Source organism: Mobula hypostoma, chromosome 17 (genome assembly GCF_963921235.1).
Source record: "Mobula hypostoma chromosome 17, sMobHyp1.1, whole genome shotgun sequence".
NCBI lineage: Eukaryota > Metazoa > Chordata > Chondrichthyes > Myliobatiformes > Myliobatidae > Mobula > Mobula hypostoma.
Window position 1 is genome coordinate 63,407,855 of NC_086113.1, and position 26,889 is coordinate 63,434,743.

At 40.9% G+C, this 26,889-nt stretch overlaps 2 protein-coding genes across 3 annotated transcripts in view; one reads left to right on the forward strand and one right to left on the reverse strand.

The window, feature by feature from the left end:
• eci2 (enoyl-CoA delta isomerase 2) overlaps positions 1–1,280 on the reverse strand; it is a 137,788-nt gene extending 136,508 nt beyond the window's left edge. Inside the window, exon 1 of the mRNA XM_063070025.1 lies at positions 1,133–1,280. Within this exon, the coding sequence (XP_062926095.1) occupies positions 1,133–1,188 (56 nt within the window). The 5' untranslated portion in view covers positions 1,189–1,280. The remainder of the gene's footprint in view (positions 1–1,132) is intronic.
• Positions 1,281–1,374: 94 nt separating this feature from the next.
• Positions 1,375–26,889, forward strand: part of cdyl (chromodomain protein, Y-like) — a 222,652-nt gene continuing 197,137 nt past the window's right edge. The window contains exon 1 of one of the 2 annotated variants that reach the window (XM_063070026.1): positions 1,375–1,596. In XM_063070026.1, coding sequence (XP_062926096.1) covers positions 1,375–1,596 — 222 coding nt within the window. The remainder of the gene's footprint in view (positions 1,597–26,889) is intronic. The other variant, XM_063070027.1, reaches the window with a different exon arrangement.

A 26,889-nucleotide genomic window follows, 5' to 3' on the forward strand; every position in this document is an offset into this window, starting at 1 on the left:
GGAAGGCCCCAAATCCTCAGCTTTGCCTATTGCCGGGGTCGAAGCACTCGGCAGAGATGGTGCTTGGTGTCGGAGGGTCGAAGTTTTCGGATGGACTCAAGAGTCAGCTGTGGTCGGGTGCTTCCAGGATGCTGCATCGGCAAGTTTGTGGCACTGGAAGCTCATAGCAAGAAGAGTTTTTTTTCTTCCTTCTACCGTCTGCGTGAGATGATGGGACTTTCAAGAGACTTTGAGACTTTTTTTTAAACCGTGCCCATGGTCTGTTCTTCATCAAATTACGGTATTGCTTTGCACTGTTGTAACTAAATGTTATAATTATGTGGTTTTTGTCAGTTTTTTGGTCGGTTTGTCTTGTGTTTCTGTGATATCATTCTGGAGGAACATTGTACCATTTCTTAATGCATGCATTACTAAATGACAATAAAAGAGGGCTGCGTGTCCTCATAATCTAATCTACTGTTCCATGTTCTACGTTCTATGAACAGAGAATCCAAAAACACAGCAACAATTGAAAGACTATTCTGAAAAAAATCATAGCAAGACCCACAGTACTTAGCATTTGCAAAAATGAAATAGCAAGGAAAAGGAAATCAACATTTAAATTTGATTACAATAAAGTTAAATCTGTATCATCAAGGATACCAGTAGTTCAGTGAAAACACCCACAATCATCGCCGAGCAACTGAGCATGTGAAAATCAATCAGATTTTATCAGTGTTATTATTAAAAGGTACATTGGTAAACAAGAGATGGTGGTAAGAGGTGATTGTCTTTGATGTACCATGCAAAAGTCACTTTTAACTGAAGAGTTCGTCTTCGTGATTGACGATAGTGGAAGATAAAATATTATTAGTTACAATAGACGTTTCGCACTTTTTCCTTCGAGGAATAAAACACTGGTAATTAACTCTCCAAAATACATCCAAACCATACATCCTATCACCTAAGATTTTGGGCCAAAGGAGTAAGCGTCTTTTATATTTGTTTATAACCACTTCAAAAAGTTTGAAATTCAGGCCCGACTATACATCAAACAACAGGGGTTGGCTCTGCTTCTCAACCCGACTGGACTTTAGCACTCAACCAAAGAGCCACTCTGAATGACGTTCTTGAACAAGGCGACATTGCTTACCGGAGTGTGTTCAGTAACTGCCACCGGCCCAGTGAAGCAAACAAGCCAGCAGACATTAACTCAGCCTGGCTCCAGAGCCACTGCCGCCGACAACGTCACTGGCCGCCCCGCCCACTAACACCAGATTGCTCACGTCACCGATCCTCGCGAGCCTTGACGTAACCAAGCTAGGTCGATCTCTTCCAGCCGTTTTTTTTGTGCACGCACGGGCGCCTTCATACGGCAGGAGTGTGTGTGCGTGTATGTGTAAGTGCGTGCGTGCAACTTCCGGTCCGCTCTCCCTCATGGAGCGGCGCGAGCCGAGCTCCCTGCTGCGCAGTACGGTGTGCGCATTGGCATTTGCCCCCCCCTCCCTCAGCGAAAGGAGGCCAGACAGGCAGAGCGCAGGGCTTGCAAAGTGCTTCCCTCGCACTTCATCGCAACCATTGAGCTTTAGGATTATGGCTTCCGAGGAGCTGTATGAGGTACGGAAAAAGATAATTAGGTACCTGGATTTCCGAATCCTCCTATTCTGGCTCCCTGCTTTAAAACCGTAGAAGGATGGCGATCCCACTTCGATTTTTTTTTGCCGGAGTGAACCCGGTGTTAGTCTCTGGTGGAATGGAGTGGGGAGTGGGAAGTGGTAAGTGGGGTTCCGTAGGTCGGAAGAGAGTTGTTTGAGATCATCTTTAAAGGAGACTTGACTTTTGGTATGTAATGGTACGATTGGCCTTCCTGCCGGGTGGTGTGGAGTGTCAGGGAGTGTGTGGAGAAGCGCTAACTATTTACTGATGTCTCTGTCCGCAACTTGCCCGGCGTCCAGAGCGCTCCGAAAACCAGGCGCACAGCTTTGCGGTGGCACCCTAACAAGACAAACAGGTTCTGAAAGACACGATCTCACACCTTGGCTTAGGTGAGGGGTATTAACGCTATCTGCCACCGAACCAATTCATGTTAATGTTGAATTAAGTCGAATTTTCTATTCGATATTGGTTGTAATTTGTAGTTTAAGAGAGTATATCCTTGTTTCTGTGAAGTTCTTAGACTGATTGTGGTAAAACGATTCATTTTTGGGGAGCAGGTATAAGCAACGACATTGAACTCATTATTGATCGGTCGTCAGTTTGGTGTAGAGTCTTGGTCCTGAAATTCTCAAGTCTTGTGTTGCTGGCATTTATTCTTAAAGCTTCTGTGTTTTCTCTTCCCTTTTCTTCTGCCTTTTTGATGTTTGCAAAATACCCTGGAAATATAATTGTGTGATGTGTGTTTTTTTTAGCCAATGGAAGTAATAAAAAATGGTCACAAGCAGCTCGAGAAGTTTATGTAGACTGTGTAGTTCATGTGTGGACAAATATGTTCAATCAATAGTTCATAACCTTTTTGGTTTCTTTAATACTTGATGCAATAACTGTTGAAATTGAAAATGCTATTTTTTTTGCAGATAAATGTAAAATTAAGCACACATTGCACCAGCCTGACTTGATGAGATCAATGAAATGCTTTATGGTGTTTGGGGGGAGGGGAATGCTGAAATTGAATTTTTGTGCATATAGGATTTGTAAGCAAGGCAATGGTTTGATGACTAAAGTTGTGTTGAAAACCATTTTTACTTTTGTTCTTTGTACTTGGTGATAATTGATGGAAAATGATTTATCATTTATGTAGGTACTACTTCAATTCCTAATCATGGTTGAGAACACTTGGAAATACAAGTGAAGATAGAAGTATCATTAATGATTCTGCTTTATTTCTGAAGGAAATGTGAAGCTGGGTGGACAAAGATTAGGTGTATGGCATGATGTTTACTGTTAGATTGTTGACTTGTGCCCTATAATTGTATGGTCACCTTTAATTTAGTAGCTTTGATTGTCATATTCAAGAATATTTATAGATGTTAAAGTTTAACAAGGAAGTTCTTTAGTGGGAATTTTAAGCTATGATCATAAATGTATCTAACTGATCATCCATAGAAGTCTAGTGAAGCTTCTTGATTTCAATAGAGAATGATAGTTACACTGTGAATAGGATTTAAGAATAGAAGGAATACTGGGCATCTTCTGTGCATCTTTTTGTCAAACCTGAATACAAAGTTTATAAGCATGGTCAGAATAAAATGATCAATACTCTTGAATTTCATTATTTCAAAATCGTAGTAATGGTATTGTGTGATCTTTCTCATCTTTAGTCATTCTTCCTTGCTGTAATGAAGCATAGAGCATCAGGGTATTTTGGTTTTTTAGAGTGAACAATGATAAGTCTTTATAAAAAGGGTCTTAATGGTAGCCTTTATTTCCTGCAGCATGTATTAATACAGATTAAAACTTTTTATACTGCCACATAGGCCAAAAGAGTTATTTTACGTTGTATTTGTTTATAAGTATCTTTATTCAATCTACATATTTTGTACCAAAAGTTAATGAGTATAAGATAATTGAGCAAAATTGCAAGGGTTCAAGCCTCTGCAACAATGCATTAGGTAAGTTAGATTTTCTGGACTCCACAGAAGGATTTGACTATTGGTGTGATATTTTAACTTTTATCAGTGCTGCCTTGTATCTATCATCTCTATAGTGTTACATTAAGTTTCTAATCTTTTTTCACCTGCGTGCATTAAATTATGATTGGCATGGTTTTTGAATTATTACCAACAGTAATACTGCAAAAAAAAATTGATTGATGGTCAGAATGTTTGGAAACCAATTGAAAACTCTAGTCCTGAGTTGCAATGCAGCTGGTAAGGATGCACAGTGATACTTAGTGATGGTGTTTAGATTCTATTGCGATACATGATTCCAGGTCCCATTTGCTTTGAATGTAAACAAAATATAACATCATTGATTTAATCCCAATATTCTTTTCTGGACAAGGGTGTAACATTTGCAGTTTTGTATCACTGAGGCACCACTTCCTCAAAATAGATGTTTGGAGGTTGATGTCCATGGCCACAACAGTTTCTTCCCTAACTGCCCTCTGCTGTCTTGCCTTAATTCTGCTCATCTAATGTACAATCCTTTGTTTCAGAAATGCTTCTATAATCTGAATGGTTGATACCCTATTCTGAAACAATGCCGCCTAGCTCTAGACTCGTGAGAACTAGGGGGCATTACATTACATTTCTTCATCCAGGTTCCCATAAGTGCAGGTCAGTTTTACTGAGACTTTTTCCACAAGACAATCACTCATCCAAAGACTTAAACTAATTCCACACTAATTGAACCCTCTCTCAGGTCTGGAAACCAAAGCTGTTTACACTGTTCCAAACAAGTTTTCACCACCCTGTATAATCTGAGAAAGACTGCCTTGCTTTTGTATGTTCAAATATCAAGCAAAAGGCAAGTGTGTTATTCGCCTACCCAGCTGTTTGCTGTACCCGAATGTCTACTTTTGGCATCTTATGCACATTAAGATAACTTGACCTCAGTGTTTTTTAAGAAGTATTATTTTCCTATTTGTACAATACAAATTTATCACTTCACATATTCCCAAGTTATATTTCAAATGCAAACTTCTTGACAGTTAAAGTGCATGGCAATATCCCGTTAGAAATGCTTGGGTCATTGCAGTACATAAACTATCCTGATTTTGTATTACAATCAACTGTGTATATATTAACAAGGTCTCTTCATTTACACTATCAATATAAATCCTGAGCAGCTGCGGAGGTGAATGTTGATCCCTGTGGCATACCAGAGTAAAACTGAAAACAACCTTTTTATTTGTACTCTCCCTCTATCCAGTTCAATTATTGATGTTAGTATGTTACTTCCAAGCTATTATTTTATACAACAGCTTTCTGTGTGATTTCTTATAACTGTTTTTCGAAACCTATCATATATTAATTTAGTTGGTTCCCCTACATTTATCCTGCCAACCACATCTCAAAGAATTCTTCCAAATAGAATCTTGCCATTGTAATATTATGTTAATGTTACCTATTCTCATTATTTTAAGTTATCATGTTCTTACATTTTTAATGATATATTCCAGCATTCTGCTAATAAAAGGTAATAAATATAACTAGACTTTAGTTCCTTATTTTATGCCTTTCTTTCTTTCCTCAGTTGTGGTGCTACATTTGCTACTTTTAGTCTGCTCAGAATCCAGGAAATTTTGAAAAATCACCAATGTATATACTGTCTCTATACCCGCCTTTCTTAAAACCTTTGTCTTCGTGCTATTTCATCCAGGAAATTTTACCTTAATTTTACCTTAATTTTGCCTTGATTTCTCTAATATAATTTTAAATTCTCTATGTCAATTGCTGAGTTCCCTCAATTCCTACAGTATTAATTATGTTTGAAGTGAATATTTGTTGAATCCATGTATTCCCCATGAATCTTGAGTCCAACATTTATTTGATTTACTCTTTTACCATAATTATAAAGCAGTGTTAGTGGTCTCTTTAAATACAAATCCAGGATGGATTATTTTCTTGTGGAAATTTTTCAAATGTCAATGCAATATGCTTTACTTGAGAATTTGACAATAATTTGTCAACTGCTTGTTGCTGTATAACTATTTCTTAATCATATGTCCTGCATGGCATGGTGGGGGCAAATCAAGCATTATGTAGACATGAATTTCTGTGAGTGGCCAAATTTGAGGAGGGGTATACCACAGTCCTTTTAATAGAGTCAAAAGTTTTGGTGAGGTCAAGGAAATTAGTACATAATGAGGGAGAGATTCAAGGACCAGCTCTGCAGCCATGGAGTGGAGTTTTATTGAGAATTCTGGTGATTTTTCTTGTTTGAGACAAAGAACTATCTTGAATCAATACTGCACAATTTCCATTCTTGAAGATGGCTATGATTATAGTCTGTACTGGGGTCTCCTGGAATACATTTCTTTTCCCAGATATGATAAAGCACTGGATTTGTGACAGAAGCACTTTATTATAAAGGTATTGGGCTAATAATCAGCTGTTCCTAGAGCCACCTTGTCTTTGGGGTTGGATACGACCAAGGAAAGTCTGGATAGTAGACTGTAAGTTGGAGTGTAGTGTATTTGTGTCAACAATGGAGTAAATGTTAGGATGCTTTCAGAGTGTTCTTTCTCTGCTGTAATTGTTGCTGTTACTAGCCAACAGGAGGTATGGTATTGGGTAATGGAGCTGTAAATGACTTTTGCAGCATTAAAGAACCACCAAATGTCATGGTTGTTGGTGTGTAGCTGGGCTCCTTGCTCACTCTATTCTCCATCCGTTTTTTTTCCATCAGCAGATCTACAAAAGACTGGTGTCAGACAAAGCTGTGTCATGGCCATACTTTCATCAGTCTCTTTTGCTGCACTGTTCCACCTCACTTCTAACAAACTTTGAATTGATTAGAGCTAATTTTGATGAAAAATATGTTGTTTCACCTGTGGCAACTGCAGACTAGAATCAAGGTTCCTAAACCTTGGTGGTGGAACTGTCTAATGTAAAGTATATTTACAAATGCTCTGGGGTGGAGCTGCAAGTCATCAGTAAATTTGATGAAGCAAATGAGAATGGTCCTTGCACTCGCCAACCATAAAATATCCTCTATTGATCTGACCTGCTGTGCACTGCACTCTGACAGTAGAACTTCATAGATAGATTATGGAAAACATGGAACACTTTGTGTATCCTGGGAAAAATTTCTGAGCAAAAGTAGATATTAATGATGAAATTCACCACCACCTTCAATGCACGACCAGTCTTTCTGAATACAAGATCAAAATCTCAAAACTAGCACAACATTCATAGCCTATCAGGCAGAAGTGATCCCTCCCCTCCTGTATGTTTCTGAGACTTAGGCCATCTATAGTAACCATTGGAAAAAGTACTTCTCATGTGTCTGTAAAACTCCTCAGATTCGTTGGAAAACAAGCAAGCCATTTGGTGTCCTTTCCTCAGCTAACAACTCCGGCACTGAGGTTCTGGCTACACTCGGTCAAGCCATGCTGGGCAAGGAATATTATCTGCATGCAAAACACCAAACTCCTGAAGCTTATACTCCATGCCCTGTAATGAAAATAGATCATCAAGTGGATTAGAGGAAAAGATTCAAGTATGTGCTAAAAACTTCCTTGGGGTCGGGGGGAAGTGCAATATTCTCCCTGACGCCTGGAAATCTCTAGCATATGTCTGGAGGAGAAAGGGAGAACGATCCTTTCAGGATGGGATTGTGAACCTTGAGGCCAAAGAACATGATCACACAAACAACCTGCTTGCTTTATGTGAATGAGCCTTGGGGAGAGAATCAGGAATTGGATTCAACTGCTCTACATGGACGTCTATAGTGCAGTCCGAATCAATGTATGGGAAACAGATAGTTTCCTTGTTAAGTCTGGAGTCAGGCAGGGTTGCCCACTTTGAGTTGACCGCCATGTTCTTCAGCAACCTGCTCAACGGATCCAGTGTCCCCTTCACCATCAGGTCTGATTACACAAACCTGTTGGGGATTTGGTTTGGAGGGGCCAAGGCATGCAATAAGAAGTGGATTGGAAAGGTAAAACAGAAATTGGGACAATGGGGAGGGCACTCTCATCTAGATGGCTATGGGTAACCCTAGGTAATTTCTAAAGTAAGTACATGTTCGGCACAGCATTGTGGGCTGAAGGGTCTTAGAAAGGCAGCATCCATTATTAAGGAATCCAGCACCCAGCACATGCCCTCTTCTCACTGATACCATCAGGTAGGAGGTACAGAAGCCTGAAGGCACACACTCAGTGGTTCAGGAACAGCTTCTTCCCCTCTGCCATCCGATTCCGAAATGGACTTTTAAGCTTTGGACACTACCTCACTTTTTTTTAATATACATTATTTCTGTTTTTGCACATTTTTAATAATCTATTCAATATATGTAATTGATTTACTTTATTTATTATTATGTTTTATTTTATTTATTATTTTTTCTCTCTCTCTGCTAGATTATATATTGCATCAAACTGTTGCTGCTAAATTAACAAATTTCAGTCACATGCTGGTGATAATAAATTTGATTCTGGTTCTGTATTGTGCTGTAGGTTTTCCATGTTTCTACTACTGGAAAGAGCCTGGGATTTGGTGTGAGGTGCTCTCAGGGCTGTTGTACTTCAACTCAAAGTACATTTATTATCAAAGTATGTATACGTTATACAATCTTGAGATTTGACTCCTAACAGGTAGCCATGAAACAAAGATACCAAATGTGCAGAGAATAAAAAAAAAACACATTGTCCATAAAAAAGAACCCATAAAAAATAAAAGAATAAAATAACCCATAAAAAAGACCATCAAACACCCAAAGTGCAATGAAAAAACGCATCATGCAAATAGTAACTGCAAGCAAATAACGTTCTGCGCAGAGCCAAGTAAGCACCATGGAGCAGCAAAATGAACTGGCCCCCACCTCGCTTCAGGCCCCTGCACATTGACCTTTTCAATCTGACCTCGCGCTCGACTCTCCATCCGAACCTGTTGTATTTGGCACAGGTGGGGCCTGTATCCTGTTCCTCCAGCTTGGGAATCACCCAATCCACCTTCTGGTTCATTTGGGAATCCAATTTGGAGCAGGTCAGATGGATCACAATGCAGAAGTCCCTGGACAACAGGGGCACAAACATATCCAATGTCACCCTCTCCCTGATGCCCACCTTTGTGTGTGGCTGCACCAGGCTGTGCATGGAATCTAAGTATGTGAGCACCTAGTACCACAAGGTGGCAAGGTCCTATGTGTCCCTAGTGTTGCGAAGGATGGCCCAATTAGCTGGACATTGCTGCACTACCTATCCTCTGGAAAGATTCTTTAACGACAAGCCATTTAAGATGAATGAAATTTATTTTTATTTTTTAAAAAAATGAACAGATCAGCTCAATTACCACATCATGTGGCACATTTGTGAGTTTGCTTTTCTCATTTTGCCACATTAACCATTGCAGAACCCATAAATTTGAAGCAAGTCATCAATGATTATGCATGACTAATGATTATTGAAGTAATTTCATTACAGAATTTTGTTAAATATAAAGGCTCTGACTTTTCAAGTATAGTTTTAGGATGGAGATTTGAAATGACCACTTTCAAGGCAGTGTTTATTTGTAAACGCAAAATAATCTGCAGATGCTGGGATCAAAGTAACACTCACAACACGCTGGAGGAACTCAGCAGGTCAGGCAGCATCCGTGGAAAAGATCAGTCGACGTTTCGGGCCAGAACCCTTTGTCAGGACTGTGGGGGGAAGGGGCAGAGGCCCTATAAAGAAGGTTGGGGGAGGGTGGGAAGGAGAAGGCTGGTAGGTTCCAGGTGAAAAACCAGTGAGGGGAAAGATAAAGGGGTGGGGGAGGGGAAGCAGGGAGGGGATAGGCAGGAAAGGTGAAGAAGGGATAGGGGAAAACACAATGGGTAGTAGAAGGAGGCGGAACCATGAGGGAGGTGATAGGCAGCAGGGGGAGGGGGCAGAGTGAAATAGGGATAGAGGAAGGGAGGGGGAGGGAATTACCGGAAGTTGGAGAATTCAATGTTCATACCAAGGGGCTGGAGACTACCTAGACGGTATATGAGGTGTTGCTCCTCCAACCTGAGCTTAGCCTCATCATGGCAGTAGAGGAGGCCATGTATGGACATATCTGAATGGGAATGTGAAGCAGAGTTGAAGTGGGTGGCTACCGGGAGATCCTGTCTGTTGTGGTGGACGGAGCGGAGGTGCTCGATGAAGCGGTCCCCCAATCTGCATTGGGTTTCACCGACGTGGGTTCCTCCAGCGTGTTGTCAGTGTTTATTTGTCTTGTGTGTTAAGTGTGAGGTTTTTGTCAGTCTGCAGTGCTGAAAGAGTATCTAGTTTGGTTAAACTTTTTATCAAGTAATACTTATTTTTGACAAATATTGGCAGTTTTTCTCCCAAATAACGATAGAACCATTTGGCTCTCATTGTATGAAGTTCCTGATATAAGGTCAGCATGCAGAATCAATACATTGGATTAGGATTAATTGGGATCAGTAAAATTTGCCCATTAAGCGGCTGCCCCAATTAGCTGAAGTTTCATGGAAATAGTTGAAGGGTGTGTGTGTGTATATTTAGAAACAGAAAAACTGAGTAACAAATAATGGATTTAAATGAAATATGGAACAAATAGGACACCAACATGCAACTACATTACTATAAAACTGTAGTTCCAGATAATTAATGACGGAGGATTTTATCCAGTTTACACTGGCAAGTTCTTTTGGATGACTAGAAATGAACAAAAGCCTAATGAACAAAATGAACAGTCACCCAGTACAATTAATGGACTGCCTTCATACAATATTTTTGTCAATTGCATCCTTCAAATCTTCATTTTCGTCATAAAATTCGAGATGATTGTTGATACCTTCAAATTCTTCAAATTTCTAACGAAGTAATGAAATTGTTTCATTTTAATTCTCGGCATTTTCTAGCATCTCCAAGCCTGAATGCTTGCAATCGCAGTGAGCAGAACAGTTCTGAATTAGCTGCCGCTTATCTTTTGCCAACTATCAGTGGCAAAAATCACTTTTTTGAACACAACGTAACTGATGCTATTTAAAAGTTGCTGGTGAACGCAGCAGGCCAAGCAGCATCTACAGGAAGAGGTGCAGTCGACGTTTCAGGCCGAGACCCTTCGTCAGGACTAACTGAAGGAAGAGTGAGTAAGGGATTTGAAAGCTGGAGGGGGAGGGGGAGATGCAAAATGATAGGAGAAGACAGGAGGGGGAGGGATAGAGCCGAGAGCTGGACAGGTGATAGGCAAAAGGGAATACGAGAGGATCATGGGACAGGAGGTCCGGGAAGAAAGACAAGGGGTGGGGGAGTGACCCAGAGGATGGGCAAGAGGTATATTCAGAGGGACAGAGGGAGAAAAAGGAGAGTGAGAGAAAGAATGTGTGCATAAAAATGAGCAACAGATGGGGTACGAGGGGGAGGCGGGGCCCCAGCGGAAGCCAGAAAAGTCGATGTTCATGCCATCAGGTTGGAGGCTACCCAGACGGAATATAAGGTCCAGCTCTCGGCTCTATCCCTCCCCCTCCTGTCTTCTACCATTTTGCATCTCCCCCTCCCCCTCCAGCTTTCAAATCCCTTACTCACTCTTCCTTCAGTTAGTCCTAACGAAGGGTCTCGGCCTGAAACGTCGACTGCACCTCTTCCTATAGATGCTGCTTGGCCTGCTGCGTTCACCAGCAACTTTGATGTATGTTGTTTGAATTTCCAGCATCTGCAGAATTCCTGTTGTTGATGCTATTTAAAAACTGTTTGCTCTAAGCAGGACGTTGTGTTTAACAGCCACACAAGTGCACACGACTGACACTAGTTAGAAACTTCGGTAACAATCTCATGGCCTAATTAAGCTGCAGTGTCCCAAATAAATGAAGGAAATCCCAGCAATGTTTTCTTTTGATTAATTTGTCCCATATATGCAGCTGCCTTGATTAACTGATGGCCCAGTTAACCGGAATCCATTGTATTCTATTGTGTCAAGTTTGGAAACAGACTAATTGTGGGCCAGTCTTTAAAAAAAAGAAACGAGATTATTGATTCTTATAAATCTAACTGATACCCTTTGGAGATCAAACCTACCGTCATGCCTTTATGTGGATGAACTGAAATGTTTTGTGAAGAGACCCATTGAACAACTTTGTTGCTGCTCCACTACCACCTTTTCAGACCTGTTAAGAATGAGGCCGTTGCTGACATTGTGAAAGTTAACTAATGAATGAAAATGGTAAATACATCCATGAGTAAAAATATTCCTTTGAAGGTGTTTTACTAAATTACTCAATCATCAAGCATATTTTGAATGTTTTGGTCTGGCAAATAATTTATTGCCAACTGAAAAATTTGTACACTTTGTGGAATTATAAAAATCAAACTGCTGTGCTGAAACCTTGTGTAATTTGTCAGGAATCAGTTTTAAGATTGATTTTTCAGATGTAACACCATTGGCGCTCATAACCAATGTACAGCCTTTCTTAAAAATTGTGACTTAAAGCATTTAACATTTTGGAAAAGGAAAAAGTAAAAGGAAAGAATAAGCATACATTAAAAAATTCCTTAATTCTTTTGCAGCAAGTAGTTTCTTAAACTTAAATTTATAAAGCTTAAAAACAATTCTTGCTGATGTTTATGCTTCAGGCTACACTCCAACCATTGTAGGTAAAGAAGTCTCCAAAATTTCTTATTAGATTGGTGACTCTATTGTAAGTATGGCTGTTTTGAATTCTCTATACAGGTTTCCCCCGCTATCCAAAAGTAGGGCGTTCCTATGAAGCCTTTCATAAGCTGAAATGGTGTAAAGCGAGGAAGCAATTACCACTAATTTATATGGGAAAAATTTTTGAGCGTTCCCAGACCCAAAAAATAACCTGCCAAATCATACCAAATAACACATAAAACCTAAAATAACACTAACATACAGTAAAAGCAGGAATGATATGATAAATACACAGCCTATATAAAGTAGAAATAATATATGTACAGTGTAGTTTCACTTACCAGAATTGGCAAGTTCAGGGCATGCACAGTGTCTTTATTTCTTTCACCAGGATCGAAACACTTAATTACGTCCAGTTTTAAGTTAAACGTAACACCCTTACGAGTTCTCTTAGGCTTTTCTGATACCTTGGGATACATCTTGCTAACAGATGCACAAAATAAATCGAGATACAGCACAGATGCTCACAGACACAGTTCAAAGCTATGACAGCTTGATGCTGAGTGTAGTTCCCGGGGAAGGAGCTTGGCAGCACTACTCTCGCTGGTTGGGGTGCGCGCTGCCTCTATACAGTAACGGCTCGCTGCAAAACAAACACTGAACGCTATTTTCGCTTTTCACCTTTTTTCGTAAAAGCGAAAATCCTCCGGATTTCTTTCGGTTAGCAAAAACAGGTACTAATGTAGGTCTTTCGTAAAAGTGAAGAGGCGTAAAACGAAATTTTGAAAAGCGGAGGAAACCTGTATCTTTTCAAATGTTTACACAATTTTAATTATCTTTTTCAGGTTACTTTTTGGCCTTTGTTTCCTAATGAGTGTGAAATCTATTTATTTCTTTTTGAAGCCAGAACCCTGACATTCCCACAAGCCCAATCTCCTGTGTATGCCCCCTCCTTTTCCCTTAATATGGAAGTTCATGTATGAACTTTTTGTAACATTTTTATGACCACACTATCTTTAGTTGGAGGGTTCAGGGGTGTGATAGGGTGGTTGAATGTTTAGAGACTCAGTTCAACTAATTTTCATTTTTTAAGATCGTTTGATTTTCCTCTTATCAGTTGCTTCAAAGTGCATATAGAAGTGTTTGATCTTTGTGTTTACTGCTCAAATTGAAGTCCAGAACTATCAGTCACTGGATACTCCACTCAACCTAAAGTGAAACCTAAGGATTCCTAAATGTCGATAGTTTAGATTTACTGTATCTGTTTCAACCTGCAGAGGGGGTTTGGAGTGTAATTTTAACTGTCTCAGTAGAATTAAGTTGTGAAGAATGTTGGGAAGGACATAATGTTTGGAAATGAATGTAACTTTGTTAATACCTAAATTCAGGCTTGGAATGTTTGGAGCTGTCCAATTGCATGAATGATCTCAGACTTCTTGCTTTCTGCTTCAGCTGGAGCCTATAATTTTCTTAAAGATAATTTGCAGCTTTCAAATTTGTTACACATCTTAGCCAAAGCAGTGCTGACCCTGTTCAGACTGGAAATGTTTTCATGGGCAGATGGGCCTGAGAGAAGTGGCATATTTTTCTTAGGGAATTATCTGTGTATCTTTCAGGGGAAGTCTATTCTTAGTGGTACGGTAGAAGAATGATGACCATTGCTTCCAAAGAGTATACTGCAGAATAGTGCCAAATAAATTCTGTTTGTGACAGGGCTTTTATGCTTCCAATGCTAAATGAAAAAGAAAAGTTTGTATTTCATTACTGTTGTCACATTTTTAGGATTTACTCAGTTATTTTGTCTTTTTACCTAACCATTGGCATTGCTTTTTCTGTCACTTTTCTCAGTTTTTATTCAGGTGAACATTTTAATTGCTCTATTTTTGTTTCTCCTGTGTTAATCATTCTGAATGTAATTTTTTAAAAGCTGTAAAATTATTGGGAACTTAAGATCAAACTTTTGCATCATTCATTGGGGGGAAATATTATAGCCAGCTTTGAACTGTTCTTTAGTAACTTAAAACCTCACATACAACATGGATGTTATCTCCCTACAAGGTTATTAAACTATACCAGAGAACTTTTGCATGGATTAAGAGTCTATATACCAAAAGTGCTAAGTCTATTAATAGGTAATCAATGTTGTTTTGATTCTCACACTCGTATTTCTTCTATAATGTATCAGTTGTCTCTTATTAGTATATGTCATATCCCATACGATTGGGTGGAGAGAGAATTTTAAACACTTGAGTGCTGGAACTTTGAAATATAAGGCTACAATGGGTCATTATTTCAAATTATTGAGCTTGGTAGTAGAGTCCATGGGGCTCTTGGTCCAAATAGCAACATCAGTCCAGAAGGCTGACCCTTGTGGTTTGTTTTCCCATTTGCAATGCCAACTAGTTGCCCATCTTGAATGCCTACTTTCACATGGACCTTTGTCTCTTTACACTGTTCCAATAAAATTCAATTTTGAAATGGCACCTCATCTTTTGACTTGGCACCATTGAATAATTTCAAATAATTAGCTATTCTATTTGTGTTTCTCACATTTCCAGTGTTTGGTTCCTTTTTCTCCAATCTTGTACTATTTGAATTTAGTTTCCCAGATTTGGATCTGTTATTCCCCTCATTTTATCAGGCAGTACTGCCTCACATTGTCACTCCATCTCACCATGTCTCCAAATCACGAGTGTCCCCTCTGTATTATCTTTCCTCTGCCTCCTTTGCTTTTTGGGTTGGTCAGGATTTTATTATTACAATAGGGATACAGGTGAATCAGAATCTTGACTGGAGTTCATACATGACTTGCTTTCTAAGTCCAACTGTATGGCAAAGAATGCAGGGGAAAATTTTCATATTGTTTTAAATATCCTTGCTTAAGTTATAGTGGACTAAACAATGTTAATAATTCCTGGAGATACTTGAATAGCAATGTATACAGGGGAATTCAGTAGGTCAGGCAGCATTAGTCAGCATCTTAGGCCAATACATCCCTGATGAAAAGTTTTAACCTAAAATGTCAACTATTTATTATTCTCCATTGATGCTGCCTGACCTGCTTGTATCCCCCAGTATTTTGCATGTGTTGCTGTGGATTTCCAGCATCTGCAGAATGTCTTATGCACGGTAGCATTGTGGTTAGCAAGTTTTACAGTACAGATGACCTGGTTTCAATTCCTGCTGCTGCCTGTAAGGAGTTTATATATTCTCCCTGTGATAGTGTGGGTTTCCTCTGGGTGCCCCAGTTTCCTCCCACAGTCCGAAAGATGTATTTAATTGATCATTGTAAATTGTCCCATGATTAGGCTCAGCAGTGTGGCGCAAAGCGCCGGAAGGGCCTATCCCCTGCTGTATCTCAATTTTAAAAAAATGTATCAAGGGGAGTGCTAAAGAGAAGTATGACCCAAAACGAATTAATCAAATTTCGTGAATTTTGATATTGCTACAGGCAAAATGTAGATATAGCAAGACTAAAATAAAAACTTGATATTGAATAGATCAATTCTTAATAAATATTTGGATGAAACTCAAAACTGTCACAATAGTGAAACTTCAGTAATAGTTGCAGCTGATTAAATTCTGCTGAGCGTTATGGATGCTGCAGGATTCATGATCATACACAGAATTTTTGTCAAAATTGTTTGAGGAAATGATAGAATGCAGGAGGATATAGATTAGTTTAAAGGTTAGGGTGAACATTAGAAGATGGAATTTGATCCCAGAAGGTGCATAATGATACATTTGAGGAAGTCGGAGTGGGCCCACAGAGTAAAGTCAAAGTAAAATTTATTATCAAAGTATAGATATGTTACCTTGTACTACCTTTGGTTTAATTTTTTGCAGGCATTTACAGTTGCAAATGCAACAATTTTTGGGAAAAACTACATAAAAGCTGAAAACCAATGTGCAAAAAGAGGCAAATTATGCAAACAAAGAAATAATAATACAGAGAATGAGTTGTAGTGTCCTTCTAAGTGAGTCTATAGGTCGTGGAATCAGTTCAGAGTTGTAGTGAGTGATGTAGTCCACACTGGTTCAGCTACTTGATGGTTGTAGGGTAATAACTGTTCTTGAACCTGGTAGTATGGGACCCAAGGCTTCTGTACCTCCTGCCTGATGGTAGTAGTGAGAAGTGTGCATGGTCTGAATGGTGGGGTGGGGGGGGAAGAGGGTGGTCCTTGATGAATGCAGCTTTCTTGTAGATGTCCTCAATGGTTGGGAGGCCTTTGCCTATGATAGACTGGGCTGTATCCACCACCTTCTGCAGCCTTTTCTGTTCCTGGGTATTGGTGTTTCTATACCAGGCTATGATGCAACCATTCAGGATACTCTCCACTGTGCATCTCTTACAAGTTTTTGGTGACATGCCAAATCAGCGCCAATTTCCAAGTGGAGGCAGTGTTTTCCCACCTTTGTGATGGCATTTGCTTGTTCCACCCCTGGACTGATCCTCTGATATGACAATGCCAAAGAATTTAAAGTTACTGACCCTCTCCACCTCCAATCCCTCTAATGAGGACAAGCTCGTGGATCTCCAGTTTCTTCCTCCTGTAGTCTATAATCAGCTCTTTGGTTTTGCTGACATTAAGTGAGAGTTTGTTGTGATACCATTCAAGCAGATTTTCATTCTTCCCCCATATGCCAATTTGTCACCTCCGCTGATTCGGCCAACAACAGGAAATGATAAGGCATTAATGAATGTCGATAAGCAGAGAGACCCAGGTATCCTGAAAGTTGCAAAACAGATCGATATGGTGGTGACAAAGCATGTGACATTCTTGCCTTTGTAGGTCAGGACAGGGAATATAAGTTTGGGACATTATGTTGCAACTTCACAAATGATTAGTTGGGGCACAGGTTTAGCTGTGTGTGCAGTTCTGATTGCACTGGAGAGAAAATGTAGAAGAAATTTACCATAATGTTGCTTCGATTGGATGACTTTGGGTAAAGAAGAAAGATCAGATAGGTTGGGCTGGTTTTCCCTAGAAGTAGGTTGAACATGACCTGATGGAATACATAAGATTATGAGAGGCATGGATAGTAGATATCCTTTTCCCCATGGTAGGCATATCAAAAGCATAGGGCATAGGTTTAAGATGAGAGGGCAGAATTTTAAAGGAGATCTGGGGGTAAGATTGTTTTTAGAGTGGTTAGTATCTGGAATGTGCTGCTAGAGGTGGAGGAGGAATCAAATACAGCTGCTATGTTTGAGATGTATTTAGATGGACACTTGCATCATAAGATATTGAAGTGTGTGATCCTATTGTAGGAAAATGGGTTAATGTAGATGGGGGAATAAGTTGGCATGGGTGTGATTGGCAAAAGGGCTTGTTTCTGTGCTGTGCAACTGCAGCTCTAATTTACAATCAAACAGAATTGAAAACAGGATCTGAATGGTATATTGGAATCTTGATGGATTGGAAAGTATTTTCAAGTGTTGGTGAATTCTATTCGATAATGTTATTGGTGCTTTTAGGGGAGAGCTTTTGAATTCACAGCTGTATTTTATTATGTAGATCACTGAGCAGTTCAAGACAATAATGGAATATTGTGCAGTTCATTCAGAATCAGATTTAATATCACTTGCATTTGTCATGAAACCTGTGCTGCAGCAGCGCAGTGAAATACATAATTTTTAAAAATCATAAATTACATTAAGAAATGTATATTTTTAAAAATTAAATAGTGCAAAAAGAGGGGGAAATATCGTGAGTGTACTTGGGTTCATTGTCCGTTCAGAAATCTGATGGTGAAGGGGAAGAAGCTGTACCCAAAACATTGAATGTTTGTCTTCAGACTTTTGTACACCCTCATTGATGGAAGCAAAGAGAAGAGGACAGGTCCAGGGTGATGGGATACTTAATGATGGATATCTCCTTTTTGAGACATTGCCTCTTGAAGATGTCCTTGAGAAAAGAGAGGCTAGTGTCCATGCTGGAGCTGTCTTGAGTTTACAAATTTCTGCAGCTTTTTCCAATCCTGTGCAGTGGTCCGTCCAGACCAGATGGTGATGCAACCAGTTAGATACATCTGTAGAAATTTGCAAGAGTGTTTGGTTGCATACCAAATCTCCTCAATCTCCTAATGTAGTATAGCCGCTGTCACGGCTTCTTTATAATTGCATCGATATGTTGGGTCCAGGATAGATCTTCAGAGATATTGACACCTAGGAACTTGAAACTGGTCAGCCTTTCCACTGCCAATCCCTTGATGAAGATTAGTGTGTATTTCCTTGAATACTTCTTCCTGAGGTCCACAATCAATTCCTTGGTCTTACTGATACTCAGTGCAAAGTTGTTACAACACCTCTCAACCAGCTGATCTGTCACAGTCCTGTATGCCTCCTTGTCACCATCTGAAATCTGTCAACAATAGTTGAGTGATTGGCAAATTTATAGATGGCATATCTAACATCAGCCTCTGAGATAAAGATTATCTCCCTTTCAAAGTATGCAAAAAAGGAGTTTGAGCTCATCTGGGGGTGGAACATCACAGTCATTCATGACCTTGGGCTTTGCCTTGTAGAAAGTAATGGCCTACAAACCCTGCCAGACCTGACGTGCATCTGAATCCATCTCTAACTTCAATCTGAATTTCATTAGGACCGTGTGTGTCCTTTGTTTCACGGAATTCTGGTTAACCCTTTCTGTACCGGATGCAGCGATCCAGATCGATGGGTTTACTATACACCATCAGGATAGATCAGATTCAACTTTATTGTCATTGTGCCGAGTACAGATACAAAGCCAATGAAGAGGTTCAGCAGGGTCATAGCCTCAAGGAAGAAGCTCTTCCTGTGTCTGCTGGTGCGGGAGCGGAGGCTTCTGTAGCGCCTGCCGGATGGGAGGAGACTAAAAAGTCCATGGTTAGAGTGAGATGCATCCTTGATAATGCTTTTCGCCCTGCCCAGGCAGCGTTTATGGTAGATGTTCTTAATGGTGGGCAATTGGGTGCTGATAATCTGCTGGGCAGTTTTCACCACACGCTGGAGTGCTTTGCGGTCTGATACGGGACAATTGCCACAATCTATAGAGTCTCTCAAAAGCAGAGGTGGAGGAGTATACTTCATGATCAACTCTTTTTGGTACACAAGTATATCAGTGCTGTCCCAACTCTGCTCACCAGACCTGGAATATCTAGCAGTAAAGTGCCGTCCTTTTTACCTACCACGGGAGTTCTCTGGGGTCATTTTGGGAGCAGTTTACATTCCATCTGAGGCCAATGTCAAGCAGGCTTCAGATCTGAGTAATGGGATCAACATGCACAAAACAGCTGACCCTAACGCCTTCATCATTGTTTTGGGAGATTTTAACCAGGCTGGTCTGGAAAAAGAGCACGAAGCAACTACCATCAACAGATCATTTGCAATACCAGAGGAAACAACACACTCGACTATTGCTACACCACCATCAAGAATGCCTACAGTGCTATTCCACGCCCTCACTTCGGGAAGTCTGATCACCTAACTGTACTTCTAGCATAGGCAGAGACTGAAGACTGCAGCACCAGCAGTCAGGACCAAGAATGTATGGACAAGGGAGGCACAATAGTGCTACAGGACAGCTTTGAATTGCTGGAATGAGCCTGCTGCAGTTGTTACCAACTTCATTAAAACCTGTATGGATGAGTGTGTGCCCAAAAAACGTGCTGTACGTTCCCAAAACAAAAGCCGTGGATGAACCAGGAGGTACATCACCTGCTGAAGGCTAGATCTTTGGCATTCAAGTCTGGCAACCCAGGCCTGTGCCAGAAAACCAGGTATGATTTGCGGAGGGCTATTTCAAGGGCAAAGAGACGGTTTTGAACGTGGTTCAAGGCAACATCGGATGCACGGCAACTCTGGCAGGGTCTGCAAGACATTACTTCCTACAAAGCGAAACCCATTAGCATGACTGGCAGCGATGCTTCACTACCAGATGAACTCAATGCCTTCTATACACGCTTTGAAAGGGAGAACACAGCTACAGCTGTGAAGATCCCTGCTGCACCTGATGACCCTGTGATCTCTGTCTCAGAGGCCGATGTTAGGCTGTCTTTAAAGAAAGTGAACCCTTGTAAGGCAGAAGGTCCCAATGGAGTACCTGGTAAGGCTCTGAAAACCTGTGCCAACCAACTAGCAGGAATATTTAAGGACATTTTCAATCTCTCACTGCTACGGACTGAAGTTCCCACTTAAAAAAGGCAACAATTATACCAGTGCATAAGAAGAATAATGTGGGCTGCCTTAAAGACTATCGTCTGGTAGCGCTCGCATTGACAGTGATGAAATGCTTTGAGAAGTTGGTCATGACCAGACTGAACTCCTGCCTCAGCAAGGACCTGGGCCCATTGCAATTTGCCTATCTCCACAATAGATCAATGGCAGATGCAATCTCAATGGCTCTCCACACGGCTTCACGGCTTTAGACCACCTGGACAACACAAACACCTACATCAGGATGTTGTCATCGACTATAACTCAGCATTTAATACCATCATTCCCACAATCCTGATTGGGAAGTTGCAGAACCTGGGCCTCTGTACCTCCCTCTGCAATTGGATCCTCAACTTCCTAACAATCTGTGCGGATTGGTGATAACATCCACCTTGCTGACGATCAACACTGGTGCACCTCAGAGGTGTGTGCTTAGCCCACTGCTCTACTCTCTATATACACATGACTGTGTGACTTGTCATAGCTCAAATACCATCTATAAACTTGCTGACAATATAACCATTGTTGGTAAAATTTCAGGTGGAGATGAGAGGGCGTACAGGAGTGAGATATGCCAACTAGTGGAATGGTGCCGCAGCAACAATCTGGCACTCAACGTCAGTAATACGAAAGAGCTGATTGTGGACTTCAGGAAGGGTAAGACGAAGGAACGCATACCAATCCTCAGAGGGATCAGAACTGGAGAGAGTGAGCAGCTTCAAGTTCCTGGGTGTCAAGATCTCTGAGGATCTAACCTGGTCCCAGCATATCGATGTAGTCATAAAGAAGGCAAGACAGCGGCTGTACTTTATTAGGAATTTGAATAGATTTGGCATGTCAACAAATACACTCAAAAACTTCTATAGTTGTACTGGGGAAAGCATTCTGACAGGCTGCATCACTGTCTGGTATGGAGGGGCTACTGCACAGGACCAAAAGAAGCTGTAGAAGGTTGTAAATCTAGTCAGCTCCATCTTGGGTACAAGCCTGCAAAGTACCCAGGACATCTTTAGGGAGCGGTATCTCAGAAAGGCAGCGTCCATTATTAAGGACCTCTGGCACCCAGGGCATGTCCTCTTCTCACTGTTACCATCAGGTAGGAGGTACATAACCTGAAGGCACACACTCAGCAATTCAGGAACAGCTTCTTCCCCTCTGCCATCCGATTCCTAAATGGACATTGAATCTTTGGACACTACCTCACTTTTTAATATACAGTATTTCTGTTTTTGCACGTTTTTAAAAAATCTATTCAATATACATATACTGTAATTGATTTACTTGTTTATTTATTATTTTTTTCCTCCGCTAGATTATGTATTGCATTGAACTGCCGCTGCTAAGCTAAGAAATTTCATGTCACATGCCAGTGATAATAAATCTGATTCTGACTCCTAAAATACCCTTCTTTGGTCATATCTGGACTCCCTGTATAGTTCTGGATCACTGGTTTTGAATGTCAGAGATCCAGACCTCAGCAGATTGTGAATCTCCTGGCTCATTTATGGCTTGTGATTTGGTTATGTCTGGTATGTTCTCAAAAGGCACACACCCACATCTATACAGCTGTTGATGAAGTTGGTGATACCTGTGTCATATGCATTCGGATTCTAAGATGAATCCCTGAATATTCTTCATTCCACAGATTCAAAGCAATCCTGTAAGTATGCCTCTGCCTCCGTTGACCATACCTTTGTTGTTCTCATCACTGTGGTTTCACAGGTGATACGTTGGTGGTAGTTCGTCAGAGACTTTTTCAAATCGACCTGATTGAAATCCCCTGCAATGATCAGGATGGTATTAGGGTGCGCTGTTTTGTACCTGCTGATCACGGTGCTCAGCTTCTCCAGCGCCTGCCTGATGTTGGCGAGGAGTGGAATGTACTCTGCTACCAGGATGATGGCAGTAAACTACTTTTGCAGATAAAATGGATGACACTTGATTGTTAGATGTTCCAGATCCGATGAGCAGAATTGCCATATCTGTGTACTATGATGAGTTAATCATGAAGCACACTCTGCCTCCTCTATCTTTAAGAGACACTGCTGTCCTGTCCACTTGGTAGGTGGTGAAACCCTGGGGCTGCAGTGCTGCACATGAAATAGTGGAGATGAGCCATGTTTCTGTGAAGCAAACTACACAACAGACCCTGATGTCCCTCTAGAACTGCAATCTTGCTCTTCAATTTTGCTTTGGAGAGACAACATTCGCCAATGGGATAATAGGGATTGGGGGTCTAAGGGACCCACATTTCATTCTTTCTTGCAGCCCAACACACTTCCTGTGTATCTTTTTTTTAAAAAGAGAAACTGCCCTTGCGGCCTGAGTCTGGTGTCTGACGATTCTGACGATCGATAGATTTTTAAAAAATGTTTAAAGTTATGTTGCATACCAAAGTACCCATGGCAGTGAATGGATTTCAGCTATAATAGTCCAAGACTGGAATATCTGATGATTTGCTTTGGAGCTACACATAAAGAGTCACCATTTTCTGGCACCATCTTGTAAGACATTCGAGGAACTGAAAATGAGCTCAATAAACTTTAACAGAAGGTCATGTGATTATAGTCAAACATTGCCAATGACTTCAGAATCTTTATTCCTGTCTCTAAAAGCACTAGATCTCTTTACCTTGGGTTTGAATTATGTTTTTTAAATGATCCACTCAAAAACCTGTAGTAACTAGCATTCTGAAGAAGGCCATGCAATGTGCAGCACAGTTCCATAATGTTGATTAGGTTTTCATCCAAACGCCTAACACAAAATAATCTGCAGATGCTGTTGTCAAAGAAACACTCACAATGCGCTGGAGGAACTCAGCAGGTCAGTCAGCATCAGTTGAAAAGTTTAGTCGACGTTTCGGGCCGAAACCCTTCGTCAGGACTGAAGGAAGAACTTTGGGGAGGGTTTGAAGAATGCTGGTAGTTGAAAAAAACAGTAATTTTAAAGACAAAGGGGTGGGGGAGAGGAAGCAGGGAAGTGATTGGCAGGAGAACAATGCGAAGTAGTAGAAGGAGGCGGAACTATGAGGGAGGTGATGTGAAATAGGGTTAGAGGAAGGGAGGGGGACGGAATTACCGGAAGATGGAGAATTCTATGTTCATACCAAGGGGCTGGAGACCACCTAGATAGTATATGAGGTGTTGCTCCTCCAACCTGAGTTTAGCCTCATCATGGTTATGTGGAACAGTCTGTGCTCCAAACCTATTCTGGTACTGCTCCCCAACGTTTCCTTCGATACATTGACAACTACATTGGTGCTGCTTCCTGCACCCATGCTGAGCTCGTCAATTTCATTGACTTTACTTCTAACTTCCACCCAGCCCTCAAATTCACTTGGTCTATCTCTGACACTTCTCTCCCCTTTCTCGATGTCTCGGTCTCCATCTCCCATCCTGCCACATGCAAAAATGCCATTCCCTATTCCCAGTTCCTCCGTCTCCGCTGCATCTGCTCCCAGGATGAGGCTTTCCGTTCCAGGACATCTCAAATGTCCTCTTTCTTTAAGGATTGTGGTTTCCCTTCTACGGTGATCAATGATGCCCCCACCCGCATCTCCTCCATTTCCCGCACTTCGGCCCTCACCCCATCTTCCCGCCACCACAACAGGGACAGAGTTCCCCTTGTCCTCACCTACCACCCCACCAGCCTCCGGATCCAGCACATTATCCTCCGCAACTTCCGCCACCTTCAACAGGACCCCACCACTAAGCACATCTTGCCCTCTACATCCCTCTCCACTTTCCGCAGGGATCGATCCCTCTGCGACTCCCTTTTCTGCACGTCCATCCCCACGGATCTCCCACTGGCACTTATCCCTGTAAGCGTAAGTGCTACACCTGTCCCTACACCTCCTTTCTTGCCACCATTCAGCGCCCCAAACAGTCCTTCCAGGTGAGGCAACACTTCACTTGTGAATCTGTTGGGGTCATCTATTGCATCCGGTGCTTTTGGTGTGGCCTCCTCTACATCGGTGAAACCCAACGCAGATTGGGGGACGGCTTCGTCGAGCACTTCCACTCCGTCGGCCACAACAGACAGGATCTCCCGGTAGCCACCCACTTCAACTCTGCTTCCCATTCCCATTCAGATATGTCCATACATGGCCTCCTCTACTGCCATGATGAGGCTAAACTCAGGTTGGAGGAGCAACACCTCATATACCGTCTAGGTAGTCTCCAGCCCCTTGGTATAAACATAGAATTCTCCAACTTCCGGTAATTCCCTCCCCCTCCCTTCCTCTATCCCTATTTCACATCACCTTCCTCATAGTTCCACCTCCTTCTACTACTGCGTATTGTTCTCCTGCCAATCACCTCCCTGCTTCCCCTCCCCCACCCGTTTGTCTTTCAAATTACTGTTTTTTTCGATTACCAGCATTCTTCAAACCCTCCCCAAAGTTCTTCCTTCAGTCCTGACGAAGGGTTTCGGACCGAAACGTCGACTAATCTTTTCAGTTGATGCTGACTGACCTGCTGAGTTCCTCCAGCACATTGTGAGTCATCCAAACGCCTTATTTTTTTGAACTAATGAAGGTAGGAAAATTAACTCACAAACATTGAAACTTGCAGAGTACAGGCCAGCAGCAAATCACTTAAAGCAGATGCAAACCTTACAGAATGGCTAGGATAGCCAGGGAGGTGAATTTAGTCAGGTGGCCCAGTGGAATGAAAGCAAATCCTGTGAGTCAGTGAATGAAGGCAGGCTGTCTAGCTTGTCTGACAGACTCAGTTCTGCATTATGTGCATCAAAGACTTGCATTTGAATACATGAGGTAGCAGAGCTGATGTTGATGTTGTGTATCCTGCAATTTGCTGCATAAATAATGGGTGAGGTTAAAATTTTCGATTATTATTGCATTACTGATAGCAGAGTTATTCTGAGTCTCTGCTCTTTCCCTATAAGAGGCTGAATGCCTAAGAATTCCAAGGCAGTCTTCTGAAGTTAGCAGTACACCAAGAACATTACTGCACTATACTGAGATTTTTTCAGTAGAAAATACTTGCACTGTTGGTCATTTTACACTTGTTAACATCGACAGAGCTGTGTTCTAATATTTATTTTCAAAATGGCGTGTCAAAACTGTGAATGAAGGTGCATTGAGATACATCTGAAATAGAAATGTTTTAATCTCTTTGAAGGAACTGTTGAAGCACGGATTTGAAGCTGTATTACTATATTTATAAACAGCTGGACAGAGTGGGGAACAGGGTTATGTTTAGAATTCTTTTTCATTGGAGCTAAGAAGAATGTGTAATGGATTTTTAAGAAAACTGAACTGATGTGGGGTATAGCAGTAAGACCAAGGCATTTAAAAAAAAATATTAATTTTTATAAGATCTAATGTTAACTCTTGGGGCTGGAGAATAACAAGAATATGCCTAAGGTACTCACAAGAATGGCTGGACAGGGCTTAGAAGCTAATGGGGCTTGGTCACAAATGACCGTAAAGGATAAGGAAATTAACATTAAACTTGCCCATAAAGCAGACATGATCATCTGTGTACTTCAGATGTGTTTTTAAGAACTCTAAGTTGAGCTTAAAGTACTCTTTTAAATCCTCAGGTCTCCAGAATACTCACTATAAGTAGCTTAACAGGTGACTTATTGACCAGAAAAATGCAGTTTCAAAAGATTACATGTTGACCAGTGAAAGCAGTCTACTTTCAGTATCTGCAATGAATAGTTCTGAATAAAACTCATGAGTAGTGGTGGGCAATTAAAGAACTGATGGGAGGAGGATGTTTTAAATGCATCTTTATTCACAGTGATAGTGGAATGCTGATGTATTATTCAACATGACATTCTGAGGTCCCCTGTATCACAAAAGCTAGTCTTTGGCCAAGTCAAGATATCGCATGTGATATCAAGAAATGGCTGAGAGCCAAGGATACAAAGCTGGCTATAATGCTGAAGATGTACTCTAGAATTAACTGTTCTTAGCTAAGCTTTTCTTGTCTAGCTCCAACAGTAGTATCTCTTTGGCAATGTGAAAAGTTTAATTTGATTTTTTTATTATTATTATTGTTACATGTGCCAAGATACAGTGAAAAGTTTGTCTTTCAAACTGTTAATACAGATAAAATCATTACACAGTCTAATAAGATAGAACAAGGTAAAGCAAAAACAATAAAAAATAGAGTGTAAAAGCTACAGAGAAAATGTAGTGCAGCTAAGCAGTAAAGTGCAAGATTCTAATGGGGTAGATTGTGAGGTGAAGAATCCATCGTATTGTCCAAGAGGTCTGTTCAAGAGTTTGATATCCATAAGACATAGAAGCAGAATTATGCCATTCAGCTCATCAATACTGCTCCATTCCATCATGGCTGATGTAATACCCCTGTCAACCCCATTCTGCTGCTTTCTCCCATAACCTCTTACACCCTTACTAATCAAAAAGCTATCAACCTCTGCTTTAGATATACCCAATGATTTGGCCTTCACAGCCATCTGTGACAATAAATTCCACAG